The sequence below is a fragment of the Argentina silus genome, assembly GCF_951799395.1.
Source record: "Argentina silus genome assembly, chromosome: 4".
Classification (NCBI taxonomy): Eukaryota; Metazoa; Chordata; class Actinopteri; order Argentiniformes; family Argentinidae; genus Argentina; species Argentina silus.
Window position 1 is genome coordinate 14,684,995 of NC_139658.1, and position 21,085 is coordinate 14,706,079.

The window sequence follows — 21,085 nt, forward strand, 5'->3', positions numbered from 1 at the left end:
GCGATACCTCCGCGAACCTACGCAGACCCCTTGTTGCATTGTTGTCATTGAAGCATGAATCGGCCTTTAAGCAAAGAAAATAATTGGCAAGTCTTTTAGAACCTGTTTCATTGTAGAACCGGGTTTCCTTCCCCATCTCTATTCATAACCTAACCTCTTTTTATAATTTAAAATGTAACCCTGGCTTATCCTATAGCCTACACAAAATCATTGTATGTCCATTGTCATTTGTGGTTTATCATATCAGATGGAACAAACAAATAATAATAACTGGTAGCTAGCTAGCTGGTTCAACAATAGGTACATCAGCTCAGTTGCCAGCTCCCAATTCTATGTTTAGCTAGCTAGCTATAACTTTGCGTGATGATAATAATAAACAGTCATTCGACATACCTCTGTATTTAGCTTTCTTTTCATCCTCCTCCTTTTTTTCGCATTCTCCCTTGGACCTCTTCATAAAAATCTACCTGACGATATTTTTCTGTCTTAAGTTTGGATCTGTCACTTCTGCTGAATGGCCTGTTAATGGACACTCATCACGGCCAACAGCTCCAAGTCCCTCGGTGTCCACATCATTAAGGACCTAACACGGTCACACCACACCCTTACAGTGATCAAGACGGCACGTCAGCATCTGGCATGTCCCCCCAGATCCTCATGAACTTCTACAAGTGCACCACTGAGAGTAAAACCTCAACCTTAAAGGCCCTTCAGAAAGGTGAATACGGCCCAGTCCATCAGGAGCCGTGAGCTCCCAACCGTACAGGACATCTACTCCAGGACATTCCATTAGGTCACTATCTGTATCTGTAGGCGCAAGCATGAAGATATTGAGATTTATAAACGATGGAATGTCTCACATATGTTTTGAATTCGGTTTCAATTATAAATCAGACCCATCTTGAAAATGTGCGCATGTGAACAAGCTTCACTGCCCCCTCTATTAATACGCAGTTATATAGACATATGGTCAATCAATTAATCACCTCCATAAGACTTTATAATGTGCAGGAAATGCCGGAAACAGCAGGAAAAATAAGAAAAACTTTTCTAAATAGAAACATAGTGAAGTGGATGCAAGACAGCGCATATTATTTGCAGGGTTGGGTAGGATAATAGCATAAGGAATATAAGACAATGTATTGTAGCAACGGGGCTACACAGTTAGCATTGTGGCTTCATGTTTCCCAGCATGCATTGTGTTCAGACTTATGTTATGTTGTTAAGTACTGAAACCTTGGGTGGCATTACTGTTCAGTTTGATGACCCCAGTGTTAAGTTTCATGCTAAGTAAGTCTTTGTTTCTCAGCTTGCTAGTCAATAAAGAGACTGTGAAAGCTAATTGGCCTGGTGAGCTGAAGCAGATGCCGGCAAGAGGTCGCCGCCCACTGAGACTTCACCGCCACCGACATTCTGCCGGCCGCTGCCACCATTTCACCACTGCCAATACATCGCCCACCATCCCATCGCTGGCCATTGCCATTATAACATCAGCGCCCCCTGCCAATGTGATGCTGCTGTCGCCAAGGACCACCTTTAAGCTCACACGGTATGTTGGCATCACGGCTCTAGATCCATACCTAGCTCAAGTAAGACTGGCAGTGATGTACAAGCATTGGAGCACCCGAGACACTGATGCCCACGTTGCCCTGGCACTTGAAGGGAACGCGCTTCAGGTGTTGCTCAACCTGGCGCCAACCGAACAACAAGACTACCAGACACTGGCCGCTGAATGGCGCTTTGGTCAACAGGTCTCCACTGACAGCATGCAAAACCAGCTGACCTGCTGGCGCCATCAAGAGGGCAAGAGGCTGGGAACCTATGCAACAGCTGTGCGCTTCTATACACATTGTGGCTACCCCACCTTTGATCCAGCAGCTCGTGAAGAGTTTGTGAAGAGAAGTGCCTTCATCCAGGGGCTCACACCAGAAAGGAGCACCTCCACATCACGGCACCGACGACCTTCAGTACTGCGCTGGAAGAGGCAGAAAGGATGCAAACAATTAAGCCCCCAGGTGCATCAGGCCGACGTCAGCAAGGACGAGGGAGACGTTGAAGGAAGGGTCGTCTGCCAGGCTCGCCCGTCACCAGCTCAACCAGGCTGACTGCGACCGCCCTTCGGGCCCCGGACGCGCCGTTTCAACAAGCCATGCTACTGCTACGGAGAAGTGAGGCACGTAGCCCATAACTGCCCCGTCCCTGCACCACAACACCATAGCGCTCCGCAGTCGGGAAACTAGAGCGGGGTGGCTCCATGGAGAGACTGCCACCCAGCCAATATCCCCCATTGAGAACTTTCACCAGATTGGCAGAGTGGGCTGCGCACACGGTCTCTACCTCCGCTGCTCCATCAAGGGATGTCCCTGCTGGTCCCTCGTGGACACGGGGTCCACCATCTCCATTGTGCGTCCAGGGGTGCTACCAGAGACAGGATGCCCATCGCCTGTAAAATCAGAACTGTGACCGGGAAACTAGACAGCATGTTGGGGAAGCGACTGCTGCCGGTGGAGGCAGGGAACACCGCAACCACTCACGAGTTTTGGTTGGCCAACATCCAAGACCCCTGCATCATCGGGCTGGACCTGCTGACTCGCTGGGGGGCATTGGTTGATGTGTCAAGGAACGTCATTCACCTTGGCACGGCACCGCCTGGCCCACCTACAATGACCGTGACCTCCGTCAAGGCTACCATTCCTCAGACATCCTCATCAGACACTGTCACCGCAGTCCAGGATCTATATCAGCGGAGCAATGAAGTGCTGGACTCTCAGCAGAGCCAACAGCTGGGAGACCTGCTCCAACAGTTCACAGACATTTTTGCTGCACACGATGAGGAGTGCACCCAGACCAACCTGGGGCAGCACACAATTGACACTGGCACAGCCCCGCCCATTAGCCTGCGACCCTACCGGTTAGTCCTTGCCAAGCGTGAAGCTGCAGAGCGGATGATACTGGAGATGGCTGCAGCAGGGGTGATAGAGCCATCCAACAGCCCATGGGCCACCCCTGCCATCCTGGTCAAAAAGAAGGATGGCACCTAGAGGTTCTGTGTGGACTATTGTCAACTGAACAATGCAACCCGCAAGGACTTCGACCTTTTGCCCCGCATTGACGACGCCCTGGACCAAATCGCAGGGTCACAGTTTTTCAGCTCACTTGCCCTACGGAGTGGCTACTGGCAGGTGGAGCAGGCACCAGAAGCCAGACCCAAGATGGCTTTCACCATCGGCCAAGGACTCTGGCAGTTTCGCGTGATGCCCTTTGGCCTCTGCAACGCCCCCGCCACGTTCGAGAGACCATGCCACTGACTTCGAGCTGGCCCTGGAGAACCTCCGCCAGGTCTTCAAAGCCATTCGAGGGGCGGCCTGCGCCTACACCCCATGAAATGCAACCTCCTTCAGCGCAATACCAAGTTCTTGGGCCATGTGGTGGGAGCAGAGGGTGTAGCCACCGATCCTGCCAAGGTGGAGGTGGTTGAGAAATGGCCAGTCCCCTGAAACGTCAGTGAGGTGCGCAGCTTCCTAGGGCTCACCTCCTACTACCGATATTGTGTCCGCGACTTCGCCTCCATTGCCAGCCCCCTGCACCGTCTCACCAACAAGGAGCGAGAGTTCAACTGGGAAGACAACTGTGCAGCTGCCTTTGCCATGGCACATCTTATGGTCAGCCTACATTGGGCACATCACGGCTTGGTTATGGAAGCGTCCGTCAGTTCCCAAGGACAGATATTTTACACAGGCTACATGAGCAGCACAGCTTTACATCTGGCTCGTGGGGCTGTAGCACACATATAGGATTCAAGTGAGCCCGCAAGATGAAAAACAACACAAGTTGAGTGTGCCCAAATCCTCTCTCTGGTCTGCCACTTACTGACGGCACGCTTCTGTTACGGGCCTGGTGCAGCATCCCCAGCACAACCATGATGGGACACAAACATTCCACTTACATGACAGGCGCAATCGTGTTTGGGTGTTAGGTCAACAAGGTAACAGATGCAGCCCAAAGAACAATTGTCATGCTTTTTTGTTCTGTATTGTTAACAGGAAAAGAAGCATTCCATGGGAGAACTTGCTTGCATTCAAAGTGTGATGAAAGAAATGAAAGAAAGGGACAACTCTGTTATATGCCAATTGCAAGAGAGCCAGCCAAATGTCCAGAACTTAGGATACATCTGCCAACTTTTGCAATTTGCTTTACCTTTTGTCAGTTTGACAGGGAAGCCAATTCATACTGAACAGGTAATCGGTACAGGACATACACCTAGCAACACTACCACAGTAGAATATGATCACTGGCCAATTGGCTGTGGCAGCTAACTGGGACATATGCCTCACATTTATCAGAGCACCACTCACACTTGCCAAATGTATTCAACATGTTAGAAAATTGCAGCAAACATTTATCACTTACTACCAATGGTGTATACAACATAGGTGTCTTTCCCATTGTATCTGTCATTCTACTCTCATTGAGGTATTTTAAAGTCTTATTGATCATAATCAAGGGGTATTTTTTATCAATTGACATTTCAGAAAATATAGCATATAACAGTAGCTTTTAGGTCATATTCCGCAAAAGAGGAAACAGCTAATTGGCTGACCCACCACAGACACAGAAAATATGGTGTTTCTCTTTAGAAGGAATAACCAGAGAGACAGTTTAGCTATGTGTCTGCCGTTTAGTTTCACAACATTGTAGTGAGGTTTGTGGTTTCACTTCTGTACCGTGTGAGCAGAAAGAGAGATGCATGATGGTAACCTTATGCTGCCATTTCCCAATAATTTCTCAATGAAAACAAACTTTTGAGGGCAGTCGCATTGCCACTTTTACTAAAGCAAAACACGTTTGACCGTTTTACCTTTTGCAGATCATGGCTTTAACTGTAAACTGTGAAAACAATAAGCAACAAACTTACCTCCCTCTATGCCTCTGTCTCTTTGTGAACTTTCTAGTCTCCAGGACCACAAACTTGTCCTGTGAGATTCTCCAGGCAAATGATTCAGGCTTTCAGTCACTCACTAACTGCTTTATCATTATCACATGAGGAATGGCTGGTTAACTTAATTTAAACAGAATGAACAAAGAACATCCCAAAAGCTTTGCTGCGAGTGTGGCATATGGACTCCATCATCATACCCTTAGAACAGAGGGCTTAAATCTAAGAAAAATAATGCTTAAACATTTCATACTGTTAAAACACAGAGGTGCAGCAGGGGCACTCGTATAACTGGGGGTGAATAGTGTTGTGTGTGCCTGTATAACCCTCTGCTCTGACCCACAAAGGATTGAAAAGGATTCTGATTGGAGAGCGCAGTGGCATGCATTCTGTGGATATAATCATAATCAAAGATCTTTTATATGTTAGATTGAAAATTAGATGAATGGACAGAAAACCAATGGGAAAAGCATGTGCACTGTCATGTCACTGTCTGAGGGAGGCAGGACCTTGGAGAAATCAGCACATATTATGGAGTAGAAACAAAAATGTGCTTCTATTACAACATTTTTTGCATTGTTTCATTTTCAATTATATTTCTGTATTCAATCTATTGCAAATAAGGTTTTGAATTTACAATTCGAACGGTCTCTTCAGGCTTGAAATGTTTCAGAATATTGCTGCATTTCATATTTTGACAATACATTTTTTCATTTACAATCTGACATGGTCCTGATAAGGTCCCTATAGTCACATCCCGGGGATTACTTTTGGTCCCAATATGGTTTCAGTATGGTCCTGATACGGTCCCTGTAGTGTTGTCCTGGGGTCGCTTCTCCCTCTTCTCCGGGCAAGTCTCCAGAGTAACAAAGTGATAGCCAGCAGTTGGTCTCATGACGGAATGAATTGACATTTTCCCCTCATCTATTTATATGAAAAAATACATTTTGGAGGGAACATTTTACAAGGAATTGATATTGTATATCCATTTTCTTCCCCTCAGCTTCTCTAGGATACCAACCCATAAATAAGTGAAAGCTCCAATGAACTTCCATTTGTACCAATATGGCAACCTTTCTCATCCTTAACCATACCTTTTGTGGAAGATATGTTTTTTTGGATACTTTTGTGTTAATCTATTCATCAGTGTGTTGTTGTTTTTATACCAATGTATATAATCTTGATTTGAGTCTGGTCTGTTACTTCAGTTGTATGTCAGTTGTATGTAATTTTCTCATACGGGATGAGGCGGTCGCTCAGTTGGAGTACTGGAGTAAGCGTAATTTGGGTATGGTATGGGTGGGGGACAGTTATGTTCTTGATATCTCTACTGTACTGTATGTACATTTCTGAAATGCTCAATAAAAAAACAGTATTATATCAAGAGGTGTGTGCATTGTTGGGGAGTAGTTCCACTACATGTAGCTCTACTATTAGTTAAACTACATTTGCTGTAGCTTGGTAATGTTAAACTAAATTCAAATCTTAGTAGTGTTTTCAGTAGTTACTTTTTTGCCATGTAGCAGTATAGTGAGCTACTGTAACTACTCACTACATCTCCCCCCCCCACACTTGAACTTCAAATGTCCTTACTATTTATTCCCTCACTGACTAGTCTCCTTTGCTCCAACAATATTAATTCCAAAATTACATTAACTATTATCCTTGCATTAAAATGGACTCAATTCAACATATTGAGTGATTTGTTGATGACATTTTTGCATTTTAGCTAATTTTAAGAGCGTCATCGCAAAGGGTCTGAATACTCACGCACAAGGTATTTCTGCATTTCAACTTTAATAAATTTACTGAAATTTCTAAAAACCTGTTTTCACTGTGTCATTCTGGGGTATTGTGTGTGGATTGTTGGCAAATTCTTTTAATTTAATCAATTTTAAATTGGGTCTATAACACAGCAAAATATGGAAAAAGTGAAGGGGTCTGAATACTTTCTGAAGGCACTGTATAGAGAAAAAATCCACAATTATAATTTTTTCATCATAAAACATCATGGGTAAGCACACGTCTTGGTTTTGCAGCTTGAACATTTACGATGTCACTAGAGTGGGCCTTTAAACAAAGTATATGGAGCAGAGGCCAGATGGCAACGTTGTGGCAAGGTGAAGAGATGGGAGAAACATCCTGTGGTACAACAGACGGCCGATTCCCTTTTCTCACTCGACATTCTGAGAACATCATTTGAACATACGCCAATATGCTGACCACCACAATGATTACCCAATGACAGACACTGGTGCTGCCTCTCTGCCCACTGGTCAGCCTAACTTGCCATAAAAAGTAAACCCCTTCATGCTGATGAAATATGAGGACAAGCACATGACTTTTGGCAAGCATTGATTGCAGGAAATGGTCATGAGTTTCTAGAAATGCATAAAAAGTGTCGCTTTTTTATTTATTTTCATTAATAATATTATGAACCATATCCACTCTGTGGAAAAAGTGGATGCATCAAAAAAGGATAATAATAAAAAGTGAGACATCATGAGCCGAAACAGAAACACAGCAACAGTACAGTTCATTGAACACACAGCATTTCGATTGTATACGTGATATTAATTTCTTTAAGTTCCTATTATTGCTCCCCCAACAACATCCGTTCAAAACAATGATTGAGAATGACAGACATGTTATATGAAGCCAAAGAAAGACGAGGCAAAAAAAAATAAGACACCCACCCCCATACAAATTGTAACATCCACCTTCAGTGAAGACATGAATTGGCGGGCACAATTGAGGACCAATTACTTCTCAGTTCAATTATGGAATATGACTGAAATACACTTACATTATTTTATTTTTTTCAAAAGGATTTTATTCAATTCATAAATTGAATTTCAGTTCATTCCCTGAATTGACTGACATGTATTGACCCCATCTTTGCTGTTTCAGTTTGAACTGAGAAGGCTGAGGCCTCTGGAATGTTGAGCTTAGAAGTTTTTCTTGTGCAGAAAAGCTCAATAGATGTCAAGTGCTTCTATTTGTGTTATTTTGTTCTGTTGGTGCATTAGTTAACAATTAAAAGCATCAAAGAATAATACAGCTTAAGGGATTTTTTGTTTGTTTCAGATGAGAGCTTTTTTTCCCTGCCATGACAAACAATCCACAATTTCAGGGGTTGCTGACAATAAAGACCATCAATTAGATACAGAAAATATTGTACGCGTATGAGAGTAAGAGAGAGAGGGCTACAGTAGTCCTTGTCCCTAGAGATCTGGCGTTGTGTGTGCCCAGGCAGGTCAGAATTTAATAGTCCACTGCTTGACGCTGGCGTCGTGGGAGGTGGTCACTAGGGTGTGCTCGTCTATCCAGGCCAAACCACTGACATGATGCAACCGGTGGGAGTCTGAGGAGAGAGAGATGGGCATACAATCATGTCATTGTAACCTGCACTTCAGCAATGGTGGCAAAATGTCAGTTAGCAAAAGATGACTTGTCCCTATGTAACTCACTACTCAAGTTGAAATACCCCCGCCATCAAATTGCTAGCTTTTCGTGTTGTAGCTGGTTAATATTGGTGTTTCGGAGGGCGGTCATGTATTTGCAATAGAGGGGACCCAAGATGGAGACTTGTGAGCTTGTGAACAAGGAAGCAATATTGTTTCGGGCAGTGTGACGCCTGTTATACCTAGGATCTACACTCACCGAACACTTTATTAGGAACACTATACTAATACTGGGTAGGGCCTCCCTTTGCTCTCAAAACAGCCTCAATTCTTCGTGGCATTGATTTCACAAGATGTTGGAAACATTCCTTTGAGATTCTGTTCCATGATGACATGATTGCATCGCGCAATTCCTGCAGATTTTTCAGGTGCACTTTTAAGCTGTGAATCGCCCGTTCTACCACATCCCAAAGGTGTTCCATTGGATTCAGATCCGGTGACTGGGAAGGCCACTGAAGAAGACCGAACTCATTGTCATGTTCATGAAACCAGTTTGAGATGACTTTTGCTTTGTGACATGGTCATGCTGGAAGTAGCCATTAGAAGATGAGTAAATTGTGTCCATGAAGGGATGCACATGGTCGGCAACAATACTCAAATAGGCTATGGCATTCAAGCAATGATTGGTATTAACGGGCCCAAAGTGTGCCAAGAAAAACATTCCCCACACCATTACACCACCTCCACCATGAGAAGGTGTACAGGTCTTCCTAATGAAGTGCTCAGTGAGTGTATATAGATCAGTGGTTACACCTAAAGGACTGATTTGGCTAAATTGTGGATGCAAATATGTTCATAGACAAGTCCCCTTTTTTTGTAACGCTAACCTCTTTTTTTTTTTTTTTTTTAAAGCTAACCCAAAAAACTCATTAACAAAGTATCTGGGCAAAAAGATGTTTAGCCATTCTAAAATAGTTTATACCAAATAAGCACCTTAGATGTGTGGCGTAGGGAACCAATCCTAAAACCTCATCTCGAACACACATGCCGATACATAACCCCTTTAACACCTTTAGTTTCCGTAGTGCCCGTTTTACATTTGCAGCTATGGTTACAGAGAGGATTTAAATAGAACAACGGGGAAACCCCAGGTTGAGGGAGGGAGGGAGTGAGAGTGTGTTTGTGTCTGCCTGCCTGCTTGTCCGTCCAGGTATGTGTGTGTCTCGTCTAAAAGGCATTGTGCCCACTCACCTGGGATCTTCACTCTTTTGTCAGAGTCGTTCACTGTCCAGATGTAGACCATCATGTCCATCCCGCCACTGGCAAAGTGCTCGTTGTCAGGTGACCAGGCCAGGGTGACAATCTTAGCATGGTGTCCGTAAAACTCATTTTTGACCTAAGGGATGAATAAACTAAATTGGTAACAAGATCCACCTTGGGAATGTTTAGAAACTCCACTCACTCAAATTGACACATTGGTCATTGTTTAATATCTATAAATCCTTGAGCAAATGATGCTTGTAGTACAATGTATTTAAAGAAAATTAGTCCAACATCCAAGACAGTGACTATAACCTGTCATAACCAATGGCATACTGTGGCATTTGAGAGCGTGTGGTTGGAGGAGTTTCTTGCCAAAACTTGAAAAGAGAAGGATGTGTGACTGGAGACTGCGTACCGAATAATCATCTGCCACGGTGAAGACAGTGACAACCTTCTTATCATCGGTGACGGCTAGGTAGGCCCCGTCTTTGGAGTAGGCCATGTCTGTGACCAGCCCCTTGGCCTCCACAGTCTTCCCATCCTCTTTCAGAGTGTTGCCCTGGATGGAATAGAAACGGACTTTTCCATCCTGATGGAAGGGGGGGGAACAAGAATGAATAATGAAACGAGTTGAAACAAGTTCAGTTCAATAGGAAACAGCAAGATTAACTGTGCCCGCCTACAAGTTTATGTGCAACTCGTATTAGATTGCTTGATGAAATATGGCACAGGGTATGGTTTGGTGGATTTGACTTTTTCCTGATCTGCAAGAAAATAAAAGGACAGCAACAACTTCTGTATTTAAGGAATATTTTACTTGTATATCAGGCAGCAGAGCAAGTCCATGCCAGCCATGTGGTCTGAACCAAGAACTGAGTTTTCCATCAGATCTTGTAGTGTGTTACCCTTTAATCTATCACCCAGTCTGAAGCAGTATACAAAGCATTATCATCTTCATGTCATACCAACCTGCATGTTAACTGATTTGATAGTTCTTGTCACACTTAACTTGATCACTCACCATCACTGGGTGTTTTGAAAACCATTTCTAAATGGTTGGCCTGATTAGCCTCCCAACAGCCTAAACCTTACAGACACAAAAACTATTTCCCAGTGCTCAGATTAAGATGAAGTTGATGATACTTACTGCTCCGCCTACAGCCACAGTACTGCCCCCTGGGTGGATGGCTCCAGTCTCGGGCTCGTAACCCAGGTTGTCCAACGTGAACACCTTCTTCTTACCCTTCAGCAGGACCAGCTGACCACAACACAGACACATCCATCAACCAGCTGAACCTACCCGACACCGGAGTTTTCAATTCACGAAATGAATATCCCATTAAAGTTTAATAGAATTGATTCCAATGCCGACTACCCAAACTATGAAACATACTAGAAATGGACAGGTATTGTTGTGGAAAAATGACAGAAAAAGTGTCCCATTTTGATGAGTTATTAAGTCAGAATAAAATACAAATTTGCACAAGTAATGGGTAGACATTTGTACCTGTCCGATGCACACTGCCAATGCCAGTCCTCCTGATGCTACTGAGACACACCTGGGTTGGACATCCATCTTCACCAAGTCAGAAGCACTGCAAATGCAACAAAGTGAAAGTCATCATTTCACCTCCATAGAGTCCTAATTATTGTTTTGAAGTGCTATGGCAACGGGTTTACTTTTGAAGTATACTTTGCCATTCAAGTTATCATTATGTTCTGATTATCGTACCACTGTTCTGTTTTAAATATAATTGTCACTCCATGTTTATGAATATAAAAATATGAGTATAAAAGAAGTTGACGTCACAACAATTTGAAAGTACATCAACTTGTCTGATGAGAATATGGTGAAGGTCCCTACACCATCGTGTCAACTCCATTGGTAAATAGAGAAACATTTATTTATTTTATGTGCACAGTGACTTGTACTATGCCAAATGAGAATAGCACATATTCAGTACACTGCATATTGTTATCAATGGTTTGCTGTTCAATGCAACTTGCTGTGACACAGTTTGATCATCCACTGTTAAGACCACCCCTTGCACTTCTTGGTTGCGAACCACTGTTATTTCCAATAACTGTTTATTCCAGCCAAAGACAAACTTTATCAAAGTGGTAAATATCTGTCGGGCTCTAATGCCTCATACATCGAAAACCCCTTTCATACTACTGAGCAGAACCGAGCTGGTGTAGCTTCCCGAAAATCCAAACACACTCCTCTCCTAGACCAAAGCTCTTCATTTAACAAATGTTGTTCTTTCACGTGCAGAAGAAAACATCGACTTATAACTGTTACTCTCTCACGGCTTTGCTGGGTTGTGGGGAGAAATTAAGCTACGAAGCTTTGGGGAAACACAATTGTGAGCTGTAATGTGCTGGCCTGGTTATGCATCACACTGGAAAGGACCATGTGAAATTAAGATATCAGAGGCAGGATGGTACTGTAGTGTGCAAAGCTCACCTGTATTCCTTCTTGGTCAGGCTGATGTATCGGACAGTGTCATCCATGCTGCATGTCACCAGCTGGTCTTCTTCGTCCACCATCATCTTGGTCACCTGGTTGCTGTGGCCCTTCCCTGAGAATTCATCGTTCTCCCCGGTCTCAGCATCCCAGTAATGTGGAGGGTTGGGTTAAGGATTGCTTTACACCGGGAGAGGGTGGTTGAGCTGAACTGAAAGGACAACTTTGCTGGCGATTGCATGTGTTACCTCATTTCTTCCACTGTAGACTGATGAGGGCATCACTGGTGCTGGTAAGTTTCTCCAAAAACAAGTGAAATCACAAATGTCTGTACCCTCCTAAAAAAGGTCTGAACCCTCCTAAAAAAAATCTGAATTCATCCGTTCAAAAAGGCCTAACATAGGAGGGAGAGAGGTGCTTGTTTGGAAATTATATCAGTGTCAATTGCCAGAAACAAATGTGCTACTGATAATTAAGTGGAAAATACATTTATGATCAGAATCATTTCATTAATGTCATTCATGCTTGGAGACTAGGATTTTCCATGGCATTTGGTTGTGTGCCAATCACTCACCACTACACTCCATAAGGGAAATGTATGCTGGAATACACCCCCACATCAATCTATAGCGGTGCAACTTCCCCAGTGAAAGGATATTGATGTGTCCATCATGGCTGCCAGTGTAGATGCAGGACCGCCCCTCGTTTTTGTGAACCGTTAAAGACTGAATGGATTTGCTGTGACCCTGTAGATATGAGAGACATAATTAATGTTTACCAGAGCCATCAAAACCAGTCAAGAACAACAGTTATTGTCGTTGAATATTAAACATAGAAAATGTCTATTTGCAACGCTTTCAGTTTGGGCACAAATATGGCATTGTTTGGCTTCCCAAAAAACTGTCAACTATGGCATTTTGGCAGCTGCTAAGGAGACCATTTGTATTTCCTGTTACTGAACTTGTGATGAATAACAAGTGATCGGAATAGACATACTGTCATCAGTAAAAATAAATAAGTTAAGTGCAATATGAATGGATTAAATGCATATGGAAAACCAATTTCCCCTGACAAACAATCATATTCATAACAAACAGAAGCCATACCACTTTCGCCCCAGCCTTGTTCCTTCCCTCACCACCACCCCTACCAACCAATATACCTTTTTACACACTTTATGGAGTTATAGCCTTAACCTGCCTACTGTGCCGCATTGTTAGCATCAGGGCTTACGTTGACACATCACCCTCCACCTCCATTCAACACCTGCCCAGTGGGACTACAGTGGTATATTAGCTGGCTGGCTAAAACTGGATTAACAGAACTGTTAATTAATGTGCATTGTTACTGTAAAACTCAATTCAATAAAGTCAAGTAGGTAACATCCAAAGTTTACCCACTCCTTTTTTCACCACTGTTTCCCTGTCAACGCTTTGAGTCTGACCTTGATGGTGCGTAGCGGGCGGTCGGGGTTGTTCTTGTCTAGGTAGTTGATGTAGCCAGACAGGGAGACGCTGACCAGGTGATCCTTCTGCCAGAGGCAGCCGAGCTGCTGGTCCATGACGTCAGCGCCCATGTTGAAGGTGGTGAGGGCCGTGCTGGTGCCCATGTCCCACAGCTTCACAGTCTTGTCCCCGGAGGCAGAGATGAGCTGGGAGCTGTCTGGACTCCAGCTCACCTGGGAGGAATGGGGGGGGGGTCTCTCAATATCATTGCAATTGGATGTTGGGGGGGGGATTTGATTTTGTGTCTTTATTTATCAGACAGACTGTATGGTTGACAGACATTGCCAAATGGTGAATGCCAATAATAAGCATTGTAACATGGAAAAGGATAATAATGTACATTATTTAATGCAAATTATTACTTGTGATTCCAGTACAATTAGAAAAATCTACCGAGATAATGCCTTTGCTCAAAAAAGTGCCTTTGCTCATGAAAGTGTGCGGGCACGCAATGGCAACGTCTTTACCATCATCGCAATTAAAGTTGTATGTATTTTGACATGGACTCGTCTAAGTAATCTATATGGGCCTCCTTTCCTCATTTAACATCTCAAGACAGCTGATCTGAGGTTTGAATGTGTCTACTAAAAACACATGTATCACCACAATCATGAGCTGAACTTCTTATAAATGGAAACGAAAAACTGAACTGCATTTGAGTCACTTACGGCATAGACTCCTCCCTCATGTGCCTTTTCTCCACCCAGAACGCCGATCTTCTCGCCAGTCTTTCCATCATACAGGACGACCTGTGGAAACAATACAGTGTAAGAACCAAATTATAGTTTGTGGGGGGGAAATTAATGTGAATAATAATGTGTGTTCATTTAAATCTTCCAGGTAGGCCTATTCACTCACCTGACCATCAGCACCAGCTGTGACAAACCGGTGCCCGTCTGGAGAGAAGCGGACACAGTTGACAAAGCGACTGTGGTCCTGGAGGAGAGAGAAAGAAGCAGTACTGTTAGAGAAGGCTAGTTCTAGAACAAGGAGCCTTTTATATTCAATCCTCTCTCTCTCACAGACACAGAGAGAGAGAGAAACAGAGAGAGCACGACACACAACCTACTTCTAGAGACCCTGGGGGAACTCGTCAGAGGAATTTCTTGACTGTTGCTCCTGGTTACATAAGGCCTGTTTTTTTAAGTAAGTGGTATATCTGGCAGGCCTCCCGAGAGGCTGACCATTTATCATCTCTGGTGTCAGTTCAGATAACTGACCAGCACTAAGCTGAAGTTATTCAACACAGGGATAACTTAACATCAGCCAAATCCAAATGTTAGACAGCCTTTATTCACGAATATCAAAGGCTACGCAAGTATACAACCACAATACTTGGTTGAAAGTTTGACATGAATGCAATGCACACAAGATGCCCTGCATGAGAATGCTATTGATTAATACAGCCTTGCATTAATTCTCTGACAGCAATCTTATCCAAGATGGTTGGTTTACATTTAAGACAAACCGCTACCTTTTTTCCATAAATACGCATTTACAGAACCCAACATGTGCGACATACACATTAAAACAACAAAAGTGGTTTGTTGGTTCCTTGTCCATAGACTTCATTAAAAGTAAGGAATCAAATGTGTGACTGTAATTTGGGAGAACTATCACTTTAAGTTAAATCATTGAATGAGGAACCCTGATTTACTAATCAAATTCCTAACCAACAAAGGAAATGTCAGAAAGCCAGCTCTGTCATCTCCAGAGCAGAGAAGTGGCCCTACAACAGGTCATGTGCTTCATAAGGAACCATGACAGAGCATGACATAAGCAGGTTGACAATAGTTGTGGACAAAAATGTGGATTAATAACCACTCAAATGTATATGGACATGGCCAAAGAGTAGTGATTGTTTGGAAACCAAGTTCAGGCACATACAGCATTCCAAAAAGTCCTTACAAGTTAGAATCTAGAGGGAAGATAAACATTTTTTTCGCAAAATCCATTTGCGAAAAATAGGTTATGTGCACAGTGAACTGCCAGATTTCCAGCATGGTGTGGCCTTCCTTGTTAACAAATGCTGTTTCCAAATACTCCCAAGAATTTATAGGGGGATGTGGATTATGTAATATGAACAAGCATACAAGGCCATGCAGTGAGAGCACCAATATGGAACAAACTGCGAGAACTGAGAATCACTCAAAATGACAAAAGAATACTTCCGCTGTATCACGTTGAGGTCAAGACACGTCTTCTAACTTACAGAAAAGGGACTTAGTCTCTTGTACAGGAGATTGCTTTAGTACTTAAATAGGCTACTCTGCGTTACACCAATGACATAACCACAAGATCGTTTGCAAGAATGGTAACATCTTCAACAGAGTTCTGTGGTCCTCTGTGGCTCAGTTGGTAGAGCATGGTGCTAACAATGCCTCGGTTGGGGGTTTGATTCCTGCTGGGACCATATATACTGAAATGTATGCACTCACTGCAATGTAAGTCACTTTGGATAAAAGCGTCAGCTAAATGGCATATATATATATAATATTATATAGTTCTTCAGACCAGGATATAATTTTAGAAGTCTCTTCATAAAGGAGACCACTAAAAGATGATCTTGGATGTGTTAGATTTTGACCGACTCTGCATGATGTCATGCATTAACATTAGGGCTCTTTAATTCTGGAACTGGACAGTTAATGGGGACAATGACTTTTTCATCTTTTAAAAAAAACAAATAATCATTTTCAGTCTGGACAGATTCAGGTGTTGTGTTATAATGAAAGCCTGCACACCCTGTAGCTCCACAGAACCAGAGTTGAAGACCCACAAACTTCATAAATGATGTTTCAGTTGTAGATAAAGCTATGCTCATGACAAGTTATGGCTTTAAAGACCCCCCAAGCTTTTATAGCACGCCTCATGACAAAAAGGGAATCTCTGTGACTCACGCTCATCGTGAACTTGAACTTGAAGGGGGGTCCCTCGAAGAAGGCAGCAGAGTTGTCATCGCTGCCGGTGATGAGGCGATAGGGGCGACTCTGCTTCAAGTCCACGCTGTTGATGAGTTTGATGTGGCCTGAGAGATCTCCCACAGAGGAGCCCGTGTCCCACAGAAACACAGCCCCGTACCTGGGTGGAACACACACATTTACAAAGTGGGACCGCATGTCACAACAGCACACTCACATTAGAAAAGTTCCAGGATAAGATAGGTTTGGGTTTTGCTCCAGAGCAAATAATTCAATATGTTTCCACAAAGTACGTAGCGTTCTCATCCACTCTGACGCGGTCTACACTGGACCCAAGACACTCACGTCTCGCGTCCCTCTCCAACAACAGCGATCCGTTTGCTGTCTTCTGTCCAGGCGATGTCCTTGATCTTGCCGGCGAAGGGTTGGTACTCGTACTTCAGCAGGTGCTCCTTCTGGGTCGTGTCCCAGATACGGATTTTACCAGACACATCTGCAGGAAGGATTTGATTTAATATGACTATTGTGGAAAACATTTCTGTGCACATTCAGCAATTGAAGAAGGTATGTTTTCCGCAGAAACTATGTATGAAAAGACGAAATATAGTTACTTCACAAAACGACACACTTATCTATTAATTAATTGCCATTATAACCATGACAGTGAATAACAATCTGAGACGGAAGTGGAGAGCTGACATTCATGCCTTTTGACATCTTTGAAGGACATGCTCTTAGTAAGACATCAACATCCATAGTTACCTCCAGAAGCAATGTAGAAGCCACTGGGAGCATACTTGGCAACAGTCACCTGATGAGGATGCTCTGTGTAGATGTCTGCAATGGCTGGGTTCTGTCAGAGGGAGACACAATAAGGGAGAAAATGAGCCAAACTCAGACATCAGTGTATGTTGATCTGACCTGATCACACACTGGACATCCATGCACTCAAACATATATTCTAATTCATTTTAGAATAAATGTAAAAAAGAGAAAGAAAAAAAATAAGAAAAAGAAAAAAGGCATTGATCATAGTTTATGACAACAACATGAATTAAGATGGAAAAATTACATCAATATTTCGGATGATGACACTCTTTCCATTAGTGTATAGGAAGTTGTTGCCTTTGGGATCCCCGCCGATGACTTTGGCGACCCCTCGTTCCATCTGCGGGAGGCTGGCAAATACATGTTCTGTGTGAACGGCAATGAAGATGTGTCAATTAGTTGTGTCAATTCATACTGATCAAGAAACCGTGATTAGCCTGTCATTATTTGATTTGGAGAGCTACACAAGATCTACACAAAAGTGTCCTATCCTTGGCTTGCGTGGCTCTGCGTTCCAGCCCCCCCAAAAAACCCGAGTTCCCACCCACATTCTGTGACATGTCATAACAATGTTGCATATTTCTGTCCAGAAATTCAAAAATGTGTTTAGGGTTCGAGCACAGTGCGTCAACCATGGGTTCCCTATCGAAGTCTGCTCCACAAAAAGCATCAGTAGGAAAGTGTGAACCTTCACAAAGCTAGTTTGCTATCTTGCCACGAAATCTGATTGAGGATGGGCGAGGTTAGTGCTTACACAGCTAGCCATCTAGCTTAGCGAGCTACTTCAATCAAAGGCTGGCCCCATTCCTGTGCAGGCAAGCGACTGAGCAGAGGTCCACCTGTATTGCATATTCACTCAACAAGGCAAAGTACACTTACTCAATTCATATGACATAGTCGCTGATTTCCTATTAATTTCTCCGAATGAATGAAACACCAATCCTCCCTGATCCGTACGTCCCTACTACCGGCTAGGCTAGACTCTCCTAATCGTCCAAACACGGAAGAGAACGCCGTGCTCCTTGTGCCTCGCTATGCCCATATATGGACAACTCGACTCCGACGCGACCAGCTGTCGCCCACTAGGCTTGCGCTCACTTGCTCAGTGAGGAAATGACGTCTGCTTGAATAGCCTAGTTAGTAGTTAGTTCAAAAATACCTAACAAGGTAAAAGATACCCAACAAGGTAAAAAGATACCCAACAAGGTCATCCGATTCCCTTTCAAAAGTCGTGAAGGTTGTGGTAATCTCAATAACTGGGTATACGTGACAGGATAGCAGAACAAATTCGGCGTTCCAAATATCGCGATGACAGCATCAACATTCCTTTGGGGTGGGTTGCGGTTGGGGGACCCCCAGTAATCATCCTCCGTTTTGGTACCGACATTCTAAAGATAACTTACCGCCACAAATATAGGTACTGTAGCCAAATACCGAGTATAAAGTCTGGTCAAACCATTGGGTGGGTCAAACACGGATACTACATTATGAGAGGCCTACCTAGTAAAACAATGGATTGATAGAGATGAAACAATCAAATACAATGAACATAGCGTTTCCATTCACTGAATTCACTACAGTTTTGTGGGAAAGACAACATCATGGTTATTATTATTATTTTATTTTTTTAAGGAAATGTGATAACTTACTGCATCATGGAAGTATCTGTTATGTTTCAATTCCTGCATACCGGTATGGCATGCTTATCCTACGCTAGGATCATGTGGGTAATTTAATATTGCAAAATATGACAATAGGCCTTAGGCAAAAAAAATAAGAGAAAGTTCAATGGCCAAGCCAACATTCTGCCACTTCTACTAATTCTACTACCACTATACCATGCCACCAAATTGATTATGACACACACACAATAAAATATAGTGAAACAAGTTCTCTTTTTTAGATATCACTATACTAACTATACAGTAGTCTCAACAGCACCCTCTAGGGTAGCACCATGGTGAAGCCGGATACAGCTGTTTTCCTCCATCCTACATTGAGTCACCATCGGATTGTAACGTTAATATGAGAAGTTTGGCTTCCAAAATGTATTTTATTAGTGTCATGACCTTTCAGACACACCCGGACATTTTTGATATTACAGAATCATGGCAAATCAAATGTAAAAAAAAACTCTCTCTCTCTCTCTATATATATATGACTCTGCTGCAGACTGGCAGTCATTCAGACAATTGAGAAATAGATGCATTGCTATAATCAGGAAAGCTAAATCTACTTATTACCTAGACTCTGTGTATAGTAGTGGTGGAAACCCAGGTAAATTCTGGAAAACGGTTAAATCACTGAAACGAAATTCAAATTCTGGTCCCATTGATGACAATGGGGAAATTAGTCATGCTTTTAATCAACACTTTGTTTCTGCAGGATGCTTGTTTGATAAGTTAGGTTCATTGGGTGCCCCTAAATTTGTAGGGACTGAGGAGGTTCCGATTGTCTGCCAATCTGAGCTGTGCATCAACATGCATCCCATATTCTCCTTTAGACAGTTCCCAGATTTTGAAGTGCTTGATGCTCTTCGGGACCTACTGGACCCTGGTCTACTGAAGCTTGCGGCACCTCTTACAGCTAGGCCTCATATCTTTAATCTGCGGCTTAGTTCTGAGGCTATCCCCAAGATAGAGAAAGCAGCCCATGTGCTACACAGTGTTGGGGGAAGCAACTGAAAATATGTTTAACTAGATTACCAATTACTTTACAAGGACAGAAGTTGAACTACATTAAAGCTACCATTGAGAGATATATATTTAAACTAAAGCCTCCAACACACGACAGTCAGTTACTGAAAGATGACCAGTCCATGTGACAGAAAGCGTGTGACTGAAATCACTGGGGGAGAAAAAAAGGGTAAAGTGGGGAGATCAGAGGCAGTGAGGGACGTTGAAGTTCAAGGTCTGGAATGAAATTAAACTGGAGTTTAATTCCAAAGTTGTTGGGTTTTTTTGGTTTTCTTTTGGAAACATTTAGTGAGTAGTGACAATAGCTTAGTTTAACTAACACCAAGCTACTGCAAAATGCAGTTAAACTGAGAGCTGAAGTACATGTAGTGGAACTAGTATCTCATGCTGTGATGTTTCACAGCTCTCTACTGGGGTACGGAAGTGTGGTTTCCAATGGGGTTTCCAATGCGTTTTCCAATTATCTTTTAACCATGATACAGGTGATTGATGGTGATGACTGCTTTTATTTTAATAATGACACCCCAAACTCATAAATTTTTTTATTGAAACAAAAAATAACAACAACAGCGAATGTCGAAAGTGGCCAACAGTAAACTATTTGTAGTGAGGGTCAATGGGGAAACTTGATTTCCGTACCCCAGTAGAGTGGCATGGATTTCCGGGATGTTAGCGCTTCCGGCATGAGTACCTATGGGACAGATGAACTTTTCAGTCTCAAACCAGTCATGACTATTCAACAAAAGAATAAATCCATAAATGATTTGCAAGTTCCTTTCCTGCGAATTTCTTAGTTACATGATTGTATGACTAGCAAAGGAGATTAGAATTTGAATGTGCAGTATTTATTAAGTTTGGCAATGAGAGCTAACATACAAGATTGCTTAGCTCAGGTTTCCCCCCCTTCAAAGCATAATCCATGTTGGGTGTGTTGGATAACATGTTGAAACGTGTAATGACTAATGGGAGGGATAGAGTCAACTGATACCCCCAACTGATACCCCCCTTGTGTGACTATAAAAGGTGTCATTTCGCAGCCTTGTCGTATCTTTATTTATCTCAAAT

The 21,085-nt window shown here is 43.0% G+C and overlaps 1 protein-coding gene across 1 annotated transcript; it reads right to left on the minus strand.

The window, feature by feature from the left end:
* Positions 1 to 7,324: 7,324 nt before the first annotated feature.
* wdr1 (WD repeat domain 1) lies at positions 7,325 to 18,362 on the minus strand. Its single transcript, XM_083668339.1, has 15 exons — positions 18,204 to 18,362; positions 17,569 to 17,690; positions 17,259 to 17,349; positions 16,842 to 16,989; positions 16,476 to 16,656; positions 14,434 to 14,511; positions 14,244 to 14,324; positions 13,515 to 13,748; positions 12,727 to 12,816; positions 12,071 to 12,225; positions 11,111 to 11,198; positions 10,751 to 10,861; positions 10,019 to 10,192; positions 9,592 to 9,736; positions 7,325 to 8,300 (listed from the first exon to the last, which is right to left on the minus strand). Exons 1-15 carry the CDS (start codon positions 18,217 to 18,219, stop codon positions 8,194 to 8,196), a joined length of 1,821 nt encoding a protein of 606 aa, XP_083524465.1. The 5' UTR covers positions 18,220 to 18,362; the 3' UTR covers positions 7,325 to 8,193.
* Positions 18,363 to 21,085: the final 2,723 nt, after the last annotated feature.